This window comes from Rhinatrema bivittatum, chromosome 2 (genome assembly GCF_901001135.1).
Source record: "Rhinatrema bivittatum chromosome 2, aRhiBiv1.1, whole genome shotgun sequence".
NCBI classification, from domain to species: Eukaryota; Metazoa; Chordata; class Amphibia; order Gymnophiona; family Rhinatrematidae; genus Rhinatrema; species Rhinatrema bivittatum.
The window spans coordinates 288,390,419-288,411,362 of NC_042616.1; the positions used below are offsets into that span (position 1 = coordinate 288,390,419).

The 20,944-nt window shown below is 44.1% G+C and overlaps 1 protein-coding gene across 15 annotated transcripts in view; it reads right to left on the bottom strand.

Moving 5' to 3' along the window:
• Positions 1–20,944, bottom strand: part of EZH2 (enhancer of zeste 2 polycomb repressive complex 2 subunit) — a 425,637-nt gene that overhangs the window by 335,476 nt on the left and 69,217 nt on the right. For 9 of the 15 annotated variants that reach the window (XM_029589584.1, XM_029589586.1, XM_029589588.1 and 6 more), the window contains 3 exons: positions 12,438–12,561; positions 10,101–10,166; positions 9,665–9,793 (listed from right to left, as the gene is read on the bottom strand). In XM_029589584.1, coding sequence (XP_029445444.1) covers positions 9,665–9,793; positions 10,101–10,166; positions 12,438–12,561 — 319 coding nt within the window. The remainder of the gene's footprint in view (positions 1–9,664; positions 9,794–10,100; positions 10,167–12,437; positions 12,562–20,944) is intronic. The other 6 variants (XM_029589599.1, XM_029589592.1, XM_029589598.1 and 3 more) reach the window with 3 other exon arrangements.

Consider the following 20,944-nt stretch of genomic DNA (forward strand, 5'->3'; position numbering starts at 1 on the left):
CATTTGTGCAAGTTTCCATCAGTCGAGCTGTTTTTGTTGAGGGTCTTATTAGTAGTATTGTTCTTTGTGATTGCAATGAATGCCCAGAAGTGTAAATAGTTATAGCAGAACGCATAGAATCAGGCACAGTTCCAGCGTAATGGAATTGCCATTGTCTCTTTAAGCCAGCCCATAATGCTTCCTCCTTTCCCCATGCTCCCTGCATCTCTGTTTGGATATCATGTTTGACATAAAGAGTTATACCTCCCCCTTTTCTGTCCTCATTATCCTTCCTGAGCAAATTATAGCCTAGTATGGTTGTAGCCCATTCATGAGATTCACTCAGACATATCTCTGTATCCAAGTCGGCTTCCACCTTTAGGGCCTACAGATGTGAATTTTATTTCCCAGAGTATGAGCATGTGCGCTCATAGCTTTCCAGCTGTTCCTCCTGGTTTTTCTTTTCTGGCCCTTTGCTGTAGCTTGGATTATTGAGCAGATTTCTGTTCTGTCCCACTGAGAACATGCTTGAGCTATAAATATTTTTAATAAATGAAATAAACTCTGCATGTGATCTAACATGTCTTCACTAAATATATTTATTTGAAAGCTTTTATAGACCAGTATTCGTCGAAACATATCGGTTTACATGGAACTTAAAGCGTAATACATGGAACAGGGTGCTTGGAACTTGGAGGGGGTGTAACATTAAATGGGGGTTGGTATTACCTCATGGGTATGAAGATGCATATACAACTAAGTAAGGATATACATACAGAGCATTAATGATACATAATTACAGTGGAAGGCATTCACGGATAAAATGATACAAATTCGCTACAATGGTACAAGTTACACTTTTTCACTATGTTTTCCCCAAATGACTGCAATATCATTTTAGGATGATAAAGTGTGCAAAATCATCTTGCCCATTTCCTTCGTTCATTGTTTTTTCACTTTCATTCTTATCTAATCCTTTTATGTCCCTCCACTGTCTCCATTATTGTTACGTTGGCTAGCCGCAGCAACATTCGGCCGACCTCGCTTACCCGGCCGAACCCCAGAGCCAAGCCGTCCTCTCTTGCAGTGACGAAGAGACACCGCTGTGATCTCCTGGCTGGTCGGCACGCCTCCAAATCCACCCAGGCCAGATGTGACCCAGGCGCGCACCCCGCACCGGCTCTTAAAGGAACCGCGACAGGAAAAGTTCCCATGGTTCCTCCCTGATGTCATCCAGTAGGGACTATTTAAACCTAGTCCCTACTCTTCAGCCTTGTCGCTGCAACAGGTCTCCTGAAGCTGCTGGCTGCGTGATCTCCTCGTCTTGATTCCTGCTCCTCTCCATTCCTGCCCTGCTCCCTTCCTTCTGGATTGTCTCCCATCTCTGACTTTGGATTGTTACTGGACTCTGCTGCTCGCTGCCTGCCTCGATCCTTGGATTCTCACTGGACTCTGCTGCTCATTGCCTGCCTCGACCCTTGGATTGTTACTAGACTCTGCTGCCTGTTTCGACTCTGTGTACTGGATTCCGCTACTGACCGCTGCCGAACTGACACTGAGATTCTGCCTCACAGACGAGAGCTCAGGAAGTCTCCTCTCAGGTAGGCTTTGCTCTCTTGGCTTAGGGGTCCACAATCACAACAATTATATACAACTATATCTTATATATATTCATAATGGATATCTTGAAAATCAGAGCTATTTGTGACACTTAGGAATACAGTTGCCTACCCCTGTTCTAGGATTTCTTCTTAACTTTTCTCAGTAGAAACAGGACTATAAATCCAAAATTATTTGCAAAAGCAAGCATCAAAAACATCCGTTTATGGTGTCATCGGCCTATCTCATGCTTACCGCAGTCATTCTCTAATTCAATACATTTACAAAGCACACAAAACTTAAAAAAATAAATAAATACTGAATGCAAAAGATGACTCGAATGACATCAGCACAGAGCACAAAAAATTAAATATGGTGTTGTGTTGAAAATTCAATAAACAGTTTTTTGCCAAAAAAAAAAAATTAAATGTGTTCTATCAAGGCCCAGATATAGGCATAAAGCGGCATAAGCAACATAGGCAAATGCCCTAGGGCGCCAAATATGCAGACCAAAAAAAAAAAAAGAGATGCTTTAGGGCAATATACTACCAAAGCTTTAAAAGGGGTGCTGTCATTGGCACTGGCTATGGTTGACAAAATCTTATATCCAGTCCTGGGTGTATCACAATATATAAACAGAATAAAAGTGCTATATACATGTCAAGCCAGTGTGAAAAAAAGCAAGTTTTTCTTACTGTAAACGTTTTTTTCCATAGATAGCAGGATAAATTTGGCATGCTGTCTAGGTGACATCAATCTGATGATGCACCATGCGGAGCTCTCTAAGTATTCAGAGCTTTTGCTCTGTTGGTGCCTCCGCGGCAGTTCAACGCATGCGCCATCAGTTACTCCTCAGTCAATGATTAAGCATTAGACAAGTGCTGTCCAGGATGCAAGGTAAAAAGCTGCCCAGGGAGGCAGGCGGGTGTTGCTTGGATAACTCATCCTGCTATCTTCGGAAAATTTGATAAACAGGCTGAATTAGCCATGCTGTCTGGGGAGTCCCAAGCTTAGGAAGCACTGCTCAGCTCTAGTTCAAGACCACTTGTCCCACTGCACTGTCCAAGCAATAATGGAAAGTGAATGTGTGTAATGAAGACCAGGTGGCCCCCCTGAAAATCTCTTTGATAGGAACATTGTGCAGGTACGCAACCGAGGAGGCTGTGGCCCTCACTTCATTTAATGTAACTGAGCTGGTCAAGGAAGAGTGTGTTGAAAGGTAGCAGTGATGAATGGGGCAGAAGATCCAATTAGACAGTGTCCTTTTGGTTATTGCCACTCCCAAGGCATTTGGATTTTAGGTGAAAACAGTTGTTAAGATTTCATATGCCTTTAAGCCAACACCCTTTTGAAATCCAGAGTATGCCACAGTCTTTCCCTTTCTTTCTTGTGGGGCTTCTGGAAAGAGTTGGAAGTGTAATGCCGTGGTTGATATGAAAAGCTGACACATCCTTGGGCAGAAATTTTGGATGCGTTCGAAGAACTACCTTATCATTGAAGAATTGTAGATAGGGAGAGAAATGAACCAAGGACTGTAGCTCACTCACTCTTCTTGTTGAAGTGACGGCTACTAGAAATAGTACTTCAATGGAAACCGATCATTTTGAAGGGATCCCTCATGAAAGATGTCAACACCCACGTTTATGTTCCCATGGGACGGGCCGGTTTCAAGAGGAGTATTGAGATGGAGAAGTCCCTTATAAACTGAGATATAAAGGAATGAACCGTGATGGAAAAAATCAGTGTTTTCATCATAGTAGGCTGCAATTGCACCTAGATGTACTCTGACCAAGAACGTTGCTAGTTCGGTCCTGGACAAATGATGTAGGTAGATAATTCTTTCGGCGAAGATGTAAAAGAGTCAATAGAGTGAAGGGCACACCATCTCGTGTACAGTTTCCATTGAATGAGTATTTGCGATGAGTGGATTGTTTTCTAGAACCTATATTGGGACAGGAAGGGTCAGTTTATTCAGAATGTCGCATTCAACATCCATGCTGTTAGATGAAGTGAAGACTGCAGAGGATGAAAGAGTGCCCCCCCCCCCCCCCCCACTTCCCAAGTCAGAAGTTATGGCTCGTGATCCAGAGACCTTGGACTCTATATTCAATATTGCACGAGATAAGCATACCAAGGCTGTCTTGGCCATGCTGGAGTTATGAGAATCATCTAGGTTCTGTCTTGAATCAACTTTTAAACTGTTCGAGAAATAAGAGGAATTGGAGGAAAAGCGTACAAGAGTCCAGTTGCCCATGAGATCAGGAAAGCATCTGGAGCTTCCCTGTGTCGATTGGGCTGAATGAAACAAAACCTCTGAGGCTTCCTGTTGTGCTCTGTCGTGACCAGGTCTATCTCCGGCAGGCCCCAATCAAGAAAGAGTTTGTTGACTATTGCCTGATTTAGGGACCACTCAGTCTGCCAGCATATTAAGAACATAAGAACATGCCATACTGGGTCAAACCAAGAGTCCATCAAGCCCAGCATCCTGTTTCCAACAGTGGCCAATCCAGGCCATAAGAACCTGGCAAGTACCCAAAAACTAAGTCTATTCCATGTTACCGTTGCTAGTAATAGCAGTGGTTATTATCTAAGTCAATTTAATTAATAGCAGGTAATGGACTTCTTCTCAAAGAACTTATCCAATCCTTTTTTAAACACAGCTATACTAACTACACTAACCACATCTTCTGGCAACAAATTAAAGAGTTTAATTGTGCATTGAGTGAAAAAGAACTTTCTCCGATTAGTTTTAAATGTGCCACATGCTAACTTCATGGAGTGCCCCCCTAGTCTTTCTATTATCCGAAAGAGTAAAAAACCGATTCACATCTACCCGTTCTAGACCTCTCATGATTTTAAACACCTCTATCATATGCCCCCTCAGCCGTCTCTTTTCCAAGGTGAAAAGTCTTAACCTCTTTAGTCTTTCCTCATAGGGGAGCTGTTCCACTCCCTTTATCATTTTGGTTGCCCTTCTCTGTACCTTCTCCATCGCAACTATATCTTTTCTGAGATGCGGCAACGAGAATTGTACACAGTATTCAAGGTGCGGATTCATCATGGAGCGATACAGAGGCATTATGACATTTTCCATTTTATTCACCATTCCCTTTCTAATAATTCCCAACATTCTGTTTGCTTTTTTGACTGCCGCAGCACACTGAACCAACGATCCACTATGACGCCTAGATCTCTTTCTTGGGTAGTAGCACCTAATATGGAACCTAACATTGTGTAACTATAGCATGGGTTATTTTTCCCTATACGCATCACCTTGCACTTGTCCACATTAAATTTCATCTGCTATTTTGATGCCCAATTTTCCAGCCTCACAAGGTCTTCCTGCAATTTATCACAATATGCTTGTGATTTAACTACTCTGAACAATTTTGTATCATCTGCAAATTTGATTACCTCACTCGTCGTATTTCTTTCCAGATCATTTATAAATATATTGAAAAGTAAGGGTCCCAATACAGATCCCTGAGGCACTCCACTGCCCACTCCCTTCCACTGAGAAAATTGTCCATTTAATCCTGCTCTCTGTTTCCTGTCTTTTAGCCAGTTTGTAATCCACGAAAGGACATCGCCACCTATCCCATGACTTTTTATTTTACCTAGAAGCCTCTCATGAGGAACTTTGTCAAATGCCTTTTGAAAATCCAAGTACACTACATCTACAGGTTCACCTTTATCCACATGTTTATTAACTCCTTCAAAAAAGTGAAGCAGATTTGTGAGGCAAGACTTGCCTTGGGTAAAGCCATGCTGTCTTTGTTCCATTAAACCATGTCTTTCTATATGTTCTGTGATTTTGATGTTTAGAATACTTTCCATTATTTTTCCTGGCACTGAAGTCAGGCTAACCGGTCTATAGTTTCCCACATCACACCTGGAGCCCTTTTTAAATATGGGGGTTACATTAGCTATCCTCCAGTCTTAAGGTACAATGGGTGATTTTAATGACAGGTTACAAATTTTTACTAATAGGTCTGAAATTTCATTTTTTAGTTCCTTCAGAACTCTGGGGTGTATACAATCCGGTCCAGGTGATTTACTACTCTTAAGTTTATCAATCAGGTCTACCACATCTTCTAGGTTCACCGTGATTTGGTTCAGTCCATCTGAATCATTACCCATGAAAACCTTCTCCAGTACGGATACCTCCCCAACATCCTCTTCAGTAAACACCGAAGAAAAGAAATCATTTAATCTTTCCGCGATGGCCTTATCTTCTCTAAATGCCCCTTTAACCCCTCGAGCATCTAACGGTCCAACTGACTCCCTCACAGGCTTTCTGCTTCATTTATATTTTTAAAGGTTTTTACTGTGAGTTTTTGCCTCTACGGCCAAATTCTTTTCAAATTCTCTCTTAGCCTGTCTTATCAATGTCTTACATTTAACTTGCCAACGTTTATGCATTATCCTATTTTCTTCTGTTGGATCCTTCTTCCAATTTTTGAATGCAGATCTTTTAGCTAAAATAGCTTCTTTTACCTCCCCTTTTAACCATGCCGGTAATTGTTTTGCCTTCTTTCCACCTTTCTTAATGTGTGGAATACATCTGGATTGTGCTTCTAGGGTGGTAATTTTTAACAATGACCACGCCTCTTGCACACTTTTTACTTTTGTAGCTGCTCCTTTCAGTTTTTTTCTAACAATTTTTCTCATTTTATCAAAGTTTCCCTTTTGAAAGTTTAGCACAAGACCATGGATTTGCTTACTGCCCCCTTCCAGTCATTAAATCAAATTTGATCATATTATGATCACTATTGCCAAGCGGCCCCACCACAGTTACCTCTCTCACCAAATTCTGTTCTCCACTGAGAATTAGATCTAAAATTGCTCCCTCTCTCGTTGGTTCCTGAACCAATTGCTCCATAAAGCTATCATTTATTCCATCCAGGAACGTTATCTCTCTAGCATGTCCCGATGATACACTTACCCAGTCAATATTGGGGTAACTGAAGTCCCCCATTATTACCGCACTACCAATTTGGTTAGCTTCCCTAAATTCTCTTAGCATTTCACTGTCAGTCTCACCATCTTGACCAGGTGGACGGTAGTATACTCCTATCACTATAGTCTTCCCAACACACAAGGGATTTCTACCCATAAAGATTCAATTGTACGTTTAGTCTCATGCAGGATGTTTATCCTGTTGGACTCTATGCCATTCCAGACATAAAGTGCCACACCGCCTCCCGGGTGCTCCTCTCTGTCATTGTGATATAATTTGTACCCTGGTTATAGCACTGTCCCATTGGTTGTCCTCTTTCCACCATGTCTCTGAGATGCCAATTAAGTCTATGTCATCATTCACTGCTATACATTCTAATTCTCCTATCTTACTTCTTAGACTTCTGGCATTGGCATACAAACATTTCAAAGTTTGTTTTTTGTTTGTATTTTCATTCTGCTTTTTAATTGATAGGGATAAGTTAGAATTTTTTAGCTCAGGTGAGTTTTTAGTTACAGGCACTTGGGACTACTTTTCTTATTATTGGAACCTCACTGTCGGAATACCCTAATTCTAATGCATCATTAGTATCCTTTGACGATACCTCTCTCCGAACCATGCACTGCTGAGTGACTGTCGGCTTTCCCCTTTGTTCTAGTTTAAAAGCTGCTCTATCTCCTTTTTAAAAGTTAGCGCCAGCAGTCTGGTTCCACCCTGGTTAAGGTGAAGCCCATCCCTTCGGAAGAGACCCCCCCTTCCCCAAAAGGTTCCCCAGTTCCTAACAAAACTGAATCCCTCTTCCTTGCACCATCATCTCATCCAAACATTGAGACTCCGGAGCTCTGCCTGCCTCTGGTTACCTGCACGTGGAACAGGGAGCATTTCAAAGAATGCTACCCTGGAGGTTCTGGATTTAAGTTTTCTACCTAAGAGCCTAAATTTGGCTTCCAGAACCTCCCTCCCACATTTTCCTATGTCGTTGGTGCCCACATGTACCACAACAGCCGGCTCCTCCCCAGCACAGTCTAAAATCCTATCTAGGTGACACGTGAGGTCCGCCACCTTCACACCAGGTAGGCATGTTACCAGGTGATCCTCACGTCTAACTTCAGTTAGTCAGCCAGAGTGACTCACTGCTCTCTTGATTAACAAATGTTGGTACCTATTGAAACCAAATCACACTACTTCAACACCTTTCCAAGGTGAGTAACTGAACTGAACTTTTCAAACTTTTTACTTAGGTATACACTGCTCCTAGCTTATTTCTAGCTTCTGGCTACTTTTTTGGGGTTTGTTTTTTTGTGCGTTTGGTTTTGTTTTTTTTTAAATACACTCAATTCTGCTTACTAGCTGCCTTACAGACTTTTAAAAATAAACACACTACCTACTGTTTACTAGCTGCCTTATTAACTATTTAAAAATACAGTCTAACTTGTTTATACATTGCCTGACTATTAAAAGCACAAACACACTAAATAATATTCCCAAATAGTTAACTTTGCTCCAATACTTTTAAAAAAGACAATGTCCCAAGCAAAAACTTACTGATTCCTTTCAGTGATCCTCTCCTCTCAGTGATCCTCTCCTCTCAGTGCTGCCTCTGGAATGTGGGTTACTGAGCTCTTCCCTTGAATATACAATGTGCTTCGAAGGTAATGGAAATCGTCTGGTTGATGGCTAACTCCCAAATCAAGAAAACTTGCCTGCACAGCATCCATGAACCGGACCCTCCCTGCTTGTTTATGTAAAACATAGCTACCTGGTTGTCCATGTGAATCGTACTGACTTGTTCTAAAACAGGTGGCTGAAAGTGATGAGAGCATTTTTGATGGCTCTGAGGTCCAGTAAGTTGAACGTGTCTTGTACTGGAGAAGATGGCATCTGTCTGGAAAGAGTCAAAAGATCGGTGTAAACCTCTTGAACCTCCCGTGGAGATGAGGACGCCGAGCTTAAGGAGTAAGGTCTGAAAGCAGATCTTACTCAAGCTGATAAAGTATCCAGAATTGGATCCATAAACTGACGAGAAGGCATAGACAGATCTTCCCTCCTCCTTTTCTAAGAGGGCAGAGTCCTAATTTGTAAATTGGAATCTTGAGGCTGCTTGGAAGAAACCGACTGGGCATGCCTCTTTTCCAGCGATGGAATCTGCATCGGGGTGCCTTTCTGCATTTCCTGCTTTTGCTTTGATGCAGTACTTGTCTTTGCAGCAATGTGATGTGCGTTGCATTGTGCCGATGCTACTCTATGCCACTTCGACGCAGACCTTGGTTTGCATTGATTCAAAGAGACTCCCTCTCTGTGTCGTTTTCTGAGCCTCGTGAGCTGATGCACCGTGAGGCTTTTCTTGCTTCGTGAGCCCAGACAACTTCTTCCCTTCGGTGCGTTCGGAGACATTATGCTTCGATGACACAGCTAGGTTGTCTTGGAATGGGGTTCTTTGGTGTTTTTGAGACCAGGAACCCCCAAGGCCTCACTCACCCTAGCCAGGGTAGAGGGCTGAACAGGATTCGAAGCCTTAATCTTAGGTCTGGACTCAGACAACAGTGCGTCAAGTGCCTGGATGACTGAGCATAGCTACCAGCCGGTGACCTTCCATCCCCTCTCTCAAAGAGTTGCGATCTTAGACGCTCTTTGGTGCTGCGCTCTAGGAGACAGACATGATCTGTCCGCACTGACAATACTTAAAGCCAGGCTTTTTTGGGGATTGCTTGCGTGAAAAAAATTTTCTGAGGAGAAAAATATGGTGGAAAGGAGCCTTCAACATGTCCATGCGAAGCGCGGGAAAAAAATGACTGAGGAGTAACTGACTGCGTGTTCATGCAGCAGAGGAAAGCTCTGAATACTTGGAGAGAGAGCTCCACGTCATGTGTCGTAGGATGCCGTCACTCAGACAGCATGGCTAATTTAACCTGCTCATCGATGGAAAAGAAACTTTCCAGGAATGCTCAGCAGTACATGAGCACTCTAGCTGAAGTAGTGTTCAGAGAGGAGAAGTCAGCAGCTGCAATATAGCAATGTGACAATTCAATTTCCTGCAAACTGCCAGCCTATTTTGCACTGATAAAAAAAGGAAACATGCTGACAAGTTTGTAATTGGAAATCAAATAACATGCTTTGCTAACCAACCTCCCTGGTCCCTCGTAATGAGCTCACAGAAGTCATGATGTGTACAGGCTGTATCCTACGCTGTTTCCACTCCTGATTCAAGATATCTGTCCTCTCCACAATTTTTTGTCGGTTGGAATTAAACATGCTCTGTAAAAAAGGAAAACACAAAGCATAAATGAAGTAACGAGACAACTGAAAAGCATGTGGTAGTGTCTTAAAAAAATAAAATTCCCTCTGGTCCAACCAGTAAAACTGGGAAATGTGTAACTTTGGGAACCCAGAACCTATTCCCAAAACAATAGTAGGCAGAAAAGGGCAAGAGCATCCTAGTGGAAAACAGTGCAACATAGAGAATCAACGTGGCAAAAGGATCCCACCAAACATGTCGAGAAAAAGGGAGGCAGAGGGATGGGGTTATAACCAAATCTCTTGTTCGAATAGCAACTTCACAAACCTGCATCCTGCGCCTTGCAGTGGGGTTATACTGTACAAGACACAGATTCTCATTCTGCTCAAGAGTCTGCCAACAAAAAGTTCATTTCAGAATTTCAGCACATTGCATACTGTTCGGATCCACATTAGTCCATCTTGATGTACATCTAAACAATGTATAAAACCTAAACAGTGTTCAAAATCTCATAATTTAGTGCTCATAGAAATACTGCAGTAGAAATACACCAGTATTTTTAAACCTGTACCTACAACATACCATTTATGGGGGTGGGGGAAGAACAATTTTCATATACAAATCTACTGAATGAATTGCTGGGACCATACCCATATCATTAAGAAGCTGTATCTATGACAGCCAAGCAGTACTTTCTATATTATTGGGATTAATTTAAATTACCACAGGATTAAAGCAGCAGTACTACCAAAATATTAAATAAATAAATAAATAAATAAATAAAAACCAAGAATAGAATATCTTCCTTTTTATTCAGATTTTCATTTCATTCCAGAGAAGAGACTAGTGCCTAAAGCTTTTTAAAATCTCTGGTTCTTTAATTGCTTTAAACATTACAAAAATTTAAAAGATGGGTTGCTGCTGCGATGACCCTTAGATTTAGAAAAAGTTGCTAAAATAATAAAAATTGCACATATCTTATTACAAAATGCTATAAACCAAAAAGGAGACATAAAATAAAAATAAAGTAATAATACAAAAAAATTAGAAAAGAATATTAATATACTTGAAGTATTAATATATTTGTTGCTTTAAATTAGTTATAAAGTAAGTTTCAAGTAACTTTCCATTACCTCATGTTATTAACCCAGTTTAAATAAAGAAAAATTAAAAAAACCAAACAAACTGTACCACTGCCAATGACTGTGATTCAGTTAATACTTTGGCACTGGAGAAAAAGTAAGTAACAATTTAGACTAGCCTGAGGGAAGTCACTGGGACCAAGAGGAATTTAATTTTGCCTGAAGATTTCCAGGCATCTACTAATTCAGAATTCAGTAATAAAAACCAAACAAGCAATAAAACATCTTGAGGTAGATACTAATCAACAAAGAGGCCAGCTGAGTGAGTCCAATAAACTTATACTGGATATTCAGTGGCACAGGTGCACTGCTGAATAGACCCGGTTAATTAAGTTAGCCGGATACATTTATCTAGCTAACTTAAAGACTGCTTTAAGGAAGTCTTAAAAGTTATCCGGCTAACTTAACCAGATAATTGTACTTCATCCCAACACCCCAAACTTTATCCAGCTAAGTAGCCAGCCAGCTAACTAGTCAGATAACTCAGGACAGGTGAAATCAGCAGGATTTATAAACACCTTTCAATATGAACTTCCTTTATTCATGATTTCTCATTTCAAGGGAGCATTTGAAGAAGGCAAGCAGGAAAACAAAGTAAAAGGAGGAAATGCATTTGAACAAGGACTCATCTGTGGAACATATAGACTATTATTAAGTGTACCTTTTATTCTCATGGCTTATTCCTTGATAGTGAGACTCCTCTCAAAGACCAACAAAAACACTATTTTCTTTACAATTATTCACTGAATTCTTTCAACATGCTTGGTTTACATTCACTGTTCATTATACAACTAAGGAAGGATGTTCCTTTGTTGTAATATTGAAAGTATCACTTAATTTTACACGTCTGAACTTTGCGTGGCATTATACAAAGTAGAGTCAAGATTTAGCTTGTTTTGTTTCTAAATTCCCTGACTGACATAAAAGGTGTGAGTTAGTTTTGCATATTAAGCAATTAAAGTAGAACAAGAGCAAACACACTGGGATGGATTTTTGATCTAGCCAATCAACTCCAGAGTTAGCCAGCTAGATCTCAAAGGTAGGAAGAGGAGGAGGAGTGGAATTTTCCCCTGCTGAGTGGTTAAAATTGAAACCACCTAAATTCACAAGGATGCTAAATTTAGCCATTTAAAAAAAAAAAAAAAAAAGTCAGTTCCAGAATTTTTCTGGAGGCAGGCTTACGACTTAGCCAGCTAGTGTCAATTTTCAGCACTAGCTTGTTAACTATAGGCAGTCAACCCCAACCGCACAAATTAGGAGAATTTCCAGTTGCAAAGTCCAAAAATGTGCTTAAGATCGCTGGTTAAAAAACTAAGCCAGCAATCTTATGTGCTTCTGGCATGTTTGAAAGTTTACCCTTTTGTGCTTATTTTAAGAAAGTGCATTATTCTTAGACTTTTAGAGCTTTACAAACTGTTAGCAATATGTTGCTATCTGGGGGGGGAAACCAAACATATACAACTGAAAATTAGTCTTGGGCTCTGTTTGATTTCTCACTGACAAGACAGCAGAACAGGTATACCTTCACTTCATCAGCCCGCCTGAACCTCTTCAGCTGCCTCAATCGCATATATTCAGACTTCACACGCTTCCGCCAGCACACTGGTCCCTTCTCCATCCTCTTTCCAGTCTGACCCATGATCACCCTGCAATGGCACAGTAAGATTCATTGACTAGACATGCTCAGCAGACCAGCAATTCCTACAATAGTTTAGGATCTCACACTGGCTGAACAGCACAGAATATTCTTCTAGGACAGTGGGGCTCGCTAAAGATTGCATCAATTTTGCACCAGATCTTTCAATAACATTTCTCATTATTTACAAAGTGACTACACTGGAACAACAAACCCCAGCCTGGGATACTAAATAATAATTCCCAATGGGTAAGGCACTTACTGACAATGAACACCTTAGAAATAAAGGGGCGGATTTTAAGAGCCCTGCTCGCGTAAATCCGCCCGGATTTACGCGAGCAGGGCCTTGCGCGCCGGCGCACCTATTTTCCATAGGCCTGCCGGCGCGCGCAGAGCCCCGGGACTCGCATAAGTCCCGGGGTTTTTCGAGGGGGGCGTGTCGGGGGCGGGGCCGATCGGCGCGGCGTTTTGGGGGCGGGACGCTGCGTTTCGGGGGCGGGTCCGGGGGCGTGGCCGCGCCCTCCGGAACCGCCCCCAGGTCGCGTCTCGGCGCGCTAGCGGCCCGCTGGCGCGCGGGGATTTACTTCTCCATCCGGGAGGCGTAAATCCCCCGACAAAGGTAGGGGGGTGGGTTAGATAGAGGAAGGGAGGGGAAGGTGAGGGGGGGGCGAAAGCGAGTTCCCTCCGAGGCCGCTCCGATTTCGGAGCGGCCTTGGAGGGAACGGAGGCAGGCTGCGCGGCTCGGCGTGCGCCGGCTGCACAAAATCGGCAGCCTTGCGCGCACCGATCCTGGATTTTAGCAGCTACGCGCGTACCTACTAAAATCCAGCGTACTTTTGTTTGCGCCTGGTGCGCCAACAAAAGTACGCGAAGGCGCACTTTTTTAAAATCTACCCCACAGCTTATATACATATGCACACACATTTCAGATGACGGGCAATCTTAACAGTTGGTTTATCATGCCTGAAACAATACTGAAAGCTCTTCCTACTTAGCCACTCATCGCTATAAATTAAATAAAATCAAGGTGTTACTATAATGATAGAAGGAGAATGATGTCATAAGAAAAATGTGCAAAAATTGCCTCAGACCGATATTACAATATTTGGAACAGAATTCATTATCAGGTGAATTTTCAAGAGCTATGTATGTAAATGTAAATACTATTATAGCCATTTTCAAAAGCCATTTACCCACATTAAGTGCACTTAACGGAGGTAAAATATATGGAGAATTTAATGGCATATATTGAAGCATTTTTAAAAGCCCAGTTACATGAGTAATAATTGTGTAAATCCTTTTGAAAATTACCCCCTATCTCTGTAACCTCTTGCTGATCAGGAAGTAGATGTGGGACAATCTGTGAAGATCAAGGATCTCTTTCTTGACATGGAGAGAGTGACTGTCAAAGCTTTTTACATGGATAATTATTTACCTGCATAAAAAGCCCAACTGAAAATGGTCTCATCCCCTCTCCCCCATCTGTGAGTAAAAATAAATGGGCTGATCTTAATATACACGCTTTACCCACACAAAAAACGGAGCACAGATTGGAGAGATCAGGGGAGGCAAAGTATGTGCAGTGTTTTCATTTTTGAAGCTCCACACATACTTTCTGCAGGTATATTTTAATCCGAGAGAGAGAGAGAGAGAGAGAGAGAGAGTTAAATATTAGTGCAGGGGGGTAGGGGCCACTTTGACATTCAACGTGAGATGTACGAACAGAACAGTGGTCTCTTGTGAAGATTTGCTGGCCTTCGGAGTGAGGAAACTCACTCCAAGATGAGATTTGTGCAGTGTTCTCTCAACCTAGCTTGTTGTTACCCAGGAAGAGAGTCCATCAAGCTAGGTTGAGAGAACATTGCACAAATCTCATCTTGGAGTGAGTTTCCTCACTCCGAAGGCCAGCAAATCTTCACAAGAGACCACTGTTCTGTTCGTACATCTCACGTTGAATGTCAAAGTGGCCCCTACCCCCCTGCACTAATACTTAACCCTCACCTCGAGTTACTAGGTGGGCCTCCCATAGGGATACAAATACCTGTCTAGGGAGGAGGCACTATAGCAAGGCGCGCTTCTCTCTCTCTCTCATACTGAAATAGGCCTGTCCGAAAACATCGTGAACCACTATAAACCTTTACCGGCCTCTAGCGCACAACGTAACGCAAATGAAAGAGGTGTAGTTATTGGCCGCGTTAGGAGCCGCACTAACACTGCGGCTGTTTCGCGGCACACAATAAATCCTCCCTACTTTACATTTGCTCCGCCCCCTGAATACAAAATTAAAAATTTGCATTCGCAAATCGCGTTAACGGCTGTTAGCGCGATTTGCGGAATTATCACCCGCGGTAACTCCTTGGAAAATGAGGCCCATAGACAGGACCAGTTTTTGGGGTGGGTCACCTGGGACATCATTAACTGAGGGATGCCCTAAGGACCACGAGGATAGAGGAGAGGCCCAGTGTGGTTACACTGGATCCATTCCTGCCACGGCCAAAGGGAGCAATCACATGCCCGCAGAGGATCCCATCCTGCCACAACCAGACACAAAAGTGTCCTGGCTACAGGGATGGAGGAAGAGAGGCCCAGCGTAGCCATGGTGGATCTCATTTCACTGTGACCTAAGAGAGGACCAGGGGAGGGGGTTGCTTTTTGCCCTGGGCACCATCCCCCCTAAATCTGGCCCTGCCTGCAGACTGCAAGTACCACAGGCATTATAAAACAGTTTAATTTGATTTACTGATATTTATATACTGTCAAGACCTCTCACAAAACTGTAGGATCTTCCAGTTGAAGGTTTTCTAGAAGACATAAGCACATCCGCCACTTTCTTTGGAAGGAGTAAAGAGGAGTCTACTATGTATTCAACATGCACACTGTGATGGTCAATAATAGAAGGTTGGTGTGGCAGAACCTGTCATTCTCCTGTGTGATGAGAGTCTGAGATATCCTCAATGGAAGTGGAGACTAAACTAATAGATGAGATATGGAAACCACACTTGCCACAGCCAGGCAAGTGCAATAAGGTGCAATAAGGACCTTCTAAACAGCGCTGGCAATTAAACTGTGGATACACAGTGTAGACAGTCATTCTAATTTAGAACAAAACCATTGGGAGTTGATCTTAGCTGCTCGGATGCCTGGAGCAGAACATTTCGACTTTCCTGTTGACTTCTGAAGCAAACAAGTTGATCACCAGCTTTCTCCAGCAATTGGACAAGTCATCTGTGATTCTTTGATCCAAGGACCATATGCACAGCTGCAACACTCTGCTGAGCCGGTTCACCAATGTATAATCGATGCCCAGAAAGTAGGTCACCTAGAGATGGGCATTGTGATGTCTTGCTGATGACCAGATTCAGATAGCATCCTAGCAGGGGGCATAAGTTGGGGGTGGGCAAACTACATCTCTCAGCCAGAACTGGACAGTCTGCCCCATCTTTTTGGCCTGCCTATCTCCCACAAACTAACTACAGGATCCGGCCTACCATCATCCTTCAACAGCCTGCCTGAACAGCCTCATGTCATCAGCAATGGTCTGTAATGAGGTGCTGACACGTGTGATATGGGCCACAGATGATTATGTCAGGTTGTGTCTCTGACAGGCTGCTGGATGAAGGCAGCATAGGAGCTCACTCAATAAGAGCCAGCAAATCACGGAGCAGGCTGTGTGGGAGGAAACTTTTCGAGTCAGCAATGAAAAGCTTTCTGCTACCATCGCCAAGAGCCGTTCACAGTCCAAGCCATCCCCAGTATCACTGTTTACTGTCCCCAGCATGCTCTAAGTAGCCACAGAGAAGATGGAGTCTAGGGGTGACAAGGAGGAGGGCCAGCAAAACCTGGAAGGAGTTACAGCCAACTTAGATCTAGGCCAACAATATCATCAGGCCCCAAGTGAGACTGCCAGAGCTGGCATGCGGCACGAACACCTGCCAGCAAAAACCCAAGTGAGACCTGGAGCCGGACATGAGCAGGGCCTAAATTAGAATGTGTAGCTGCTGGCAAGGCTTGCTGGTGAGGAAAATAGGTGGTCTCCATAGATAGAAAGGAAGAAAGAGACGGGCTGTGTGGAGAGTCATCTGCGAATCCCTATTTCATTCATGAGTCACTGCCAGTGATTCAGCCAAAAGAAGATGGGACCCAGAGGAGAAGTTGCTGTTGATGCAGGCCACACCACAGCTAGAGGTGAGAAGAGCTCAAGAGGGCTATCCTCTTACCCTCCATTACAAAGGGGAGCCACTAAGGTGGTCTCAGTCAAAAAAAAAAAAAAAGTTTGCCCACCCCTGATATAACAGCCCATACCACCCTGCTTAATTGAGAACATGGCCACTTGATTATCCATCTGGATTAAGATTCTCTTTCCTGAAAGGATGCGAGAAAAAGCTCTCAGAATAGAGTGAATGACTGAGCTCAAGGTGGTTGATTTGCATATGACGCTCCACTGGGTCTACATCACACTGAGCTCTGAGAGCTGGGTTTGTGTCAGTACAGTCTGATGATGTTACCCATGTGTAAAGCAGAGTTGCTCACCTGTAACAGGTGTTCTCCCAGGAGAGCAGGATGTTAGTCCTCACATATGGGTGACATCATCAGATGGAGCCCTGTCATGGAACACTTTTGTCAAAGTTTCTAGAACTTTGACTGGCACACTGAGCATGCCAGCATGCCACCAACCCTGTGGCCACACGGGTCCCCCTTCAGTCTCGTTTGTAATAAAAAGTAAGAGCGAAAAATAACATAATAAAAGTGAACCCAACTCTGCGGGGTGGCGGGCGGGTTTCCTGAGGACTAACATCCTGCAGTCCTGGGAGAACACCTGTTACAGGTAAGCAACTCTGCTTTCTCCCAGTACAAGCAGGATGGTAGTCCTCACAAATGGGTGAATAGTGAGCTACAGGATGCCTGAAACAGAGTTAACCAAGCAGCACCCAAAATGTGCAACAGGCACAACAAAGGGGTGCTGTTGGGTTTGGAGGGCAGCCTGAAATTCATAGTGGACTGTAGGTAGGAAGAGTTGGGTTCCTAAAACTAGAAACAAATTTCGCAGTACAGACTGGCCAAAGATGCTGTCCTGCCTGCCAGTTTTGTCCAGACAGTAATGAGCTGCGAAGTTATGGAGAGAGCTCCAAGTTGCAGCTCTACAGATGTCGGCAATGGGTACAGAACGGAAGTGCGCTACTGATATTGCCATTGCTCTGACTGAATGCGCTTTCACGCGTCCCTCTAGTGGAAGGCCTGCTTGCTGGTAGCAAAAGGAAATACAGTTCGCCAACCAGGTAAGACAGGGTTTGCTTGCCCACCGCAACTCCGAGTCTATTTTTATCAAAGGAGACAAAGAGTTGGGTGGACTGTCTATGGGCTGCAGTGCAGTCTAAATAAAACGCTAGCGCACGTTTACAGTCCAAGGAGTGCAGGGCCAGTTCACCTGGGTGTGAGTGAGGCCTTGGAAAAAAGGTGGACAGTGATATGGATTGATTCAAGTGGAAATCAGACACTACCTTTGGCAAGAATTTAGGGTGAGTGTGAAGCACTATCCGGTCGTGGAGAAATCTTGTATAAGGTGGGTATGTCACCAGTGCCTGGAGCTCACTGACTCTGCGAGCTGATGTTATAACCACTAGAAATATAACTTTCCAAGTGAGATGTCGTAGCTCGCAGGAACATAGGGGCTCAGAGACCACATGAGCCTCGCTGGGACCACATTGAGGTCCCAGGCCGCAATTGGGGGACGCAGTGGAGGCTTCAGTTGTAATAAAGCCTCTGATAAAGCGCCCTACAAGGAGTTGCGCCGAAATTGGGGCATCCCCTATACCTTTATGGTAAGCGGCTATGGCACTTACATGTACACGGATGGAGGAAGTCTGGAGGCCAGACTCCGGTAGGTGCCAGAGGTAGTCCAGGAGCCGTGTGTTGTGGGGCAGGAGAAAGGACCTAGACCTTTTGGAGTGCACAACAAGGAGAGCCTTTTCCACTTTGATTGGTAAGATCTCTGAGCAGAAGGCTTTTGTGAAGCTACGAGGACCTGGGACACATCATTGGAAAGGCCAAGGGATTGCAAAATCAACCTTTCAACATCCAGGCCGTCAGACAGAGACTGGAGGTTCAGATGACATATCGCACATAACGTATCGCAGATAACGTTCTGCATTATGAAAGTTGGCGCTGTGCCCAAGCGAAGAGGCTGCTGGACAGAGAGGTCACGAAGAATGGGAAACCAAACTTGCCGCAGCCAATACTGAGCTATGAGGATCATTGTGCCCCAGTCCTGACGTAACTCCGTGCTCCATGAATGGGTGAAGGCATCCATTGTTGGTGTCTTGCGGCTGCAGAGCAGAGAGTAGTATCTGTCACTTTGCGGTTGTGAAAAGTCGCAAAGAGGTCGATGTCTGGGGGACCCCACTGGTGGAAAATCCTATTTGCCACAGAGGGGTCCAGGGACCATTCGTGGGGATGAAAGATCCGGCTCAGACAGTCTGCCATCACATTCTTTGTGCCCGCCAGGTAGGTGGCTCTCAGTAGCATGGAATGTGAGAGCGCCCAGGCCCAGATCTGCTCCGCCTCTTGGCAAAGCAGATAAGAGCCTGTGCCCCCCTGCTTATTCAGATACCACATCGCTACATGGTTGTCTGTTTGAATTAGGATTACCTTTTTGGATAGGCAATCCTGGAATGTGAATAGGGCATACCGTATCGCCCGGAGCTCCAGAAAATTTATCTGGTGGTCCGCTTCCGCCCTGGTCCAGGTTCCTTGTGTTTGCAATCCGCTGACGTGGGCTCCCCAATCCAGGTTCGAGGCATCCATGGTCAACGTTATTTGTGGTTCTGGTGGTTGGAAGGGTACTCCTGTTCGTAAATTGGACTCCCGTGTCCACCAAGCCAGTGAGTGACGAAGCTGGCTGGTTATCTGGACTACCTGTGAAAGGTGTTTAGTGGCTTGGGACAACTGGGATTTTAAAGTCCATTGTGTTACCCTTATGGCAAGTTGAGCCATTGGGGTGACGTGAACTGTGGGTGCCAAGTGTCCTAGCAAGGTTAGGAGCAGACGAGCCGATGCTGTCTGACGACTTTGTACTGTCTTGGCCAAGGTGGACAGTGTCTTTGTGCGGTCCTCTGGGAGGGCCGCTATGGCCATGGTGGTGTTTAGGTCTGCTCCAATGAAAGAGAGCTTTCGGATTGGAGTCAGATGGGATAGTTTATCAGAAATCCTAACGACTGGAGCACTGTATGGTAAGATGGAGGGAGTGAAGTGCTCCTTCCTTGGATGGACTTCTGAGGAGCCAGTCGTCCAGATATGGATAGACGTGGATACTCTCCCATCTTAATTGTGCTGCCACGACTGCCAGACACTTCTTGAATACTTGAGGTACAGAGGCAAGACCAAACGGGAGCACTCTGTATTGGAAGTGTTTGTGTCCCAATACGAATCGAAGGTATTTGCGATGAGGAGGGAATATCGCTATATGGGTGTAAGCATCTTGAAGATCTAGAGAGCAGAGCCAATCTCCTTGCTGCAGAAGTGGAAGCATGGTCCCCAAAGAAACCATGCTGAACCGCTCCTTGCGAAGGTATTTGTTTAGGGCGCGGAGGTCCAAGATAGGACGTATACTGCCGTTTTTTTTCAGGATTAGAAAGTATCGAGAGTAGAACCCCCTTCCTCGCTGCATTCGGGGAACTGGTTCTATGGTTCTGGACTGCAGTAGGAGAGTGAGTTCTGCCTCGAGGAGCAGTGTGTGATCGTTTAGGCTGTGCTCCTGGACTGGTGGAGAGTCTGGGGGTACAGCAAGGAAATTTAGATGTAAGTTATAGACAGTACCCATCGGTCGGTGGTGACTGAATGCCATTTGGTCGCAAAGTGGCATAGGCAGCCTCCCACTGGTAAAGTGGCTGAAGGGTGCAATGGAGGTTGACTGCTGCTCTCTAGAAAGGAGTCAAAACCTCGCTGCAGGACCAGTCTGGGGGGCTGACTGTGCCTCTAGGGGTTCTGTGCTGACGAGGTTGGCCTCTGTGAGAGGGTCTGGCCGTCCTAGCACGGGAAGGAGGAGGGTAGTACTGCGTGGCCTACAGGTTAATTCCTGGTATCCCATCTCGTGGCTCTTCGAGCTATATATAGCCAAGGTAATCTGAAAGTGACAGTGGACAGTTGGCGCAGGGTTTCATGGTGATCCTTCAGGGGCTGGAATCAGCATATATTCAAATTCAAAAGGTTCTTTCTTTTCTTTTCAGTCCCATTTTAATTTTTTTTTTTAATAAACAGTTTTTATTATAAAACTCAAACAGATTCCATTTGAACAATGTAACAATAAAACTAATAAACATTACATCAATGTAAATCATTTGTGTCTGATATGCCATGTGGTTTAACTTCTTATTCTGTATATTATGTATACTGATTAT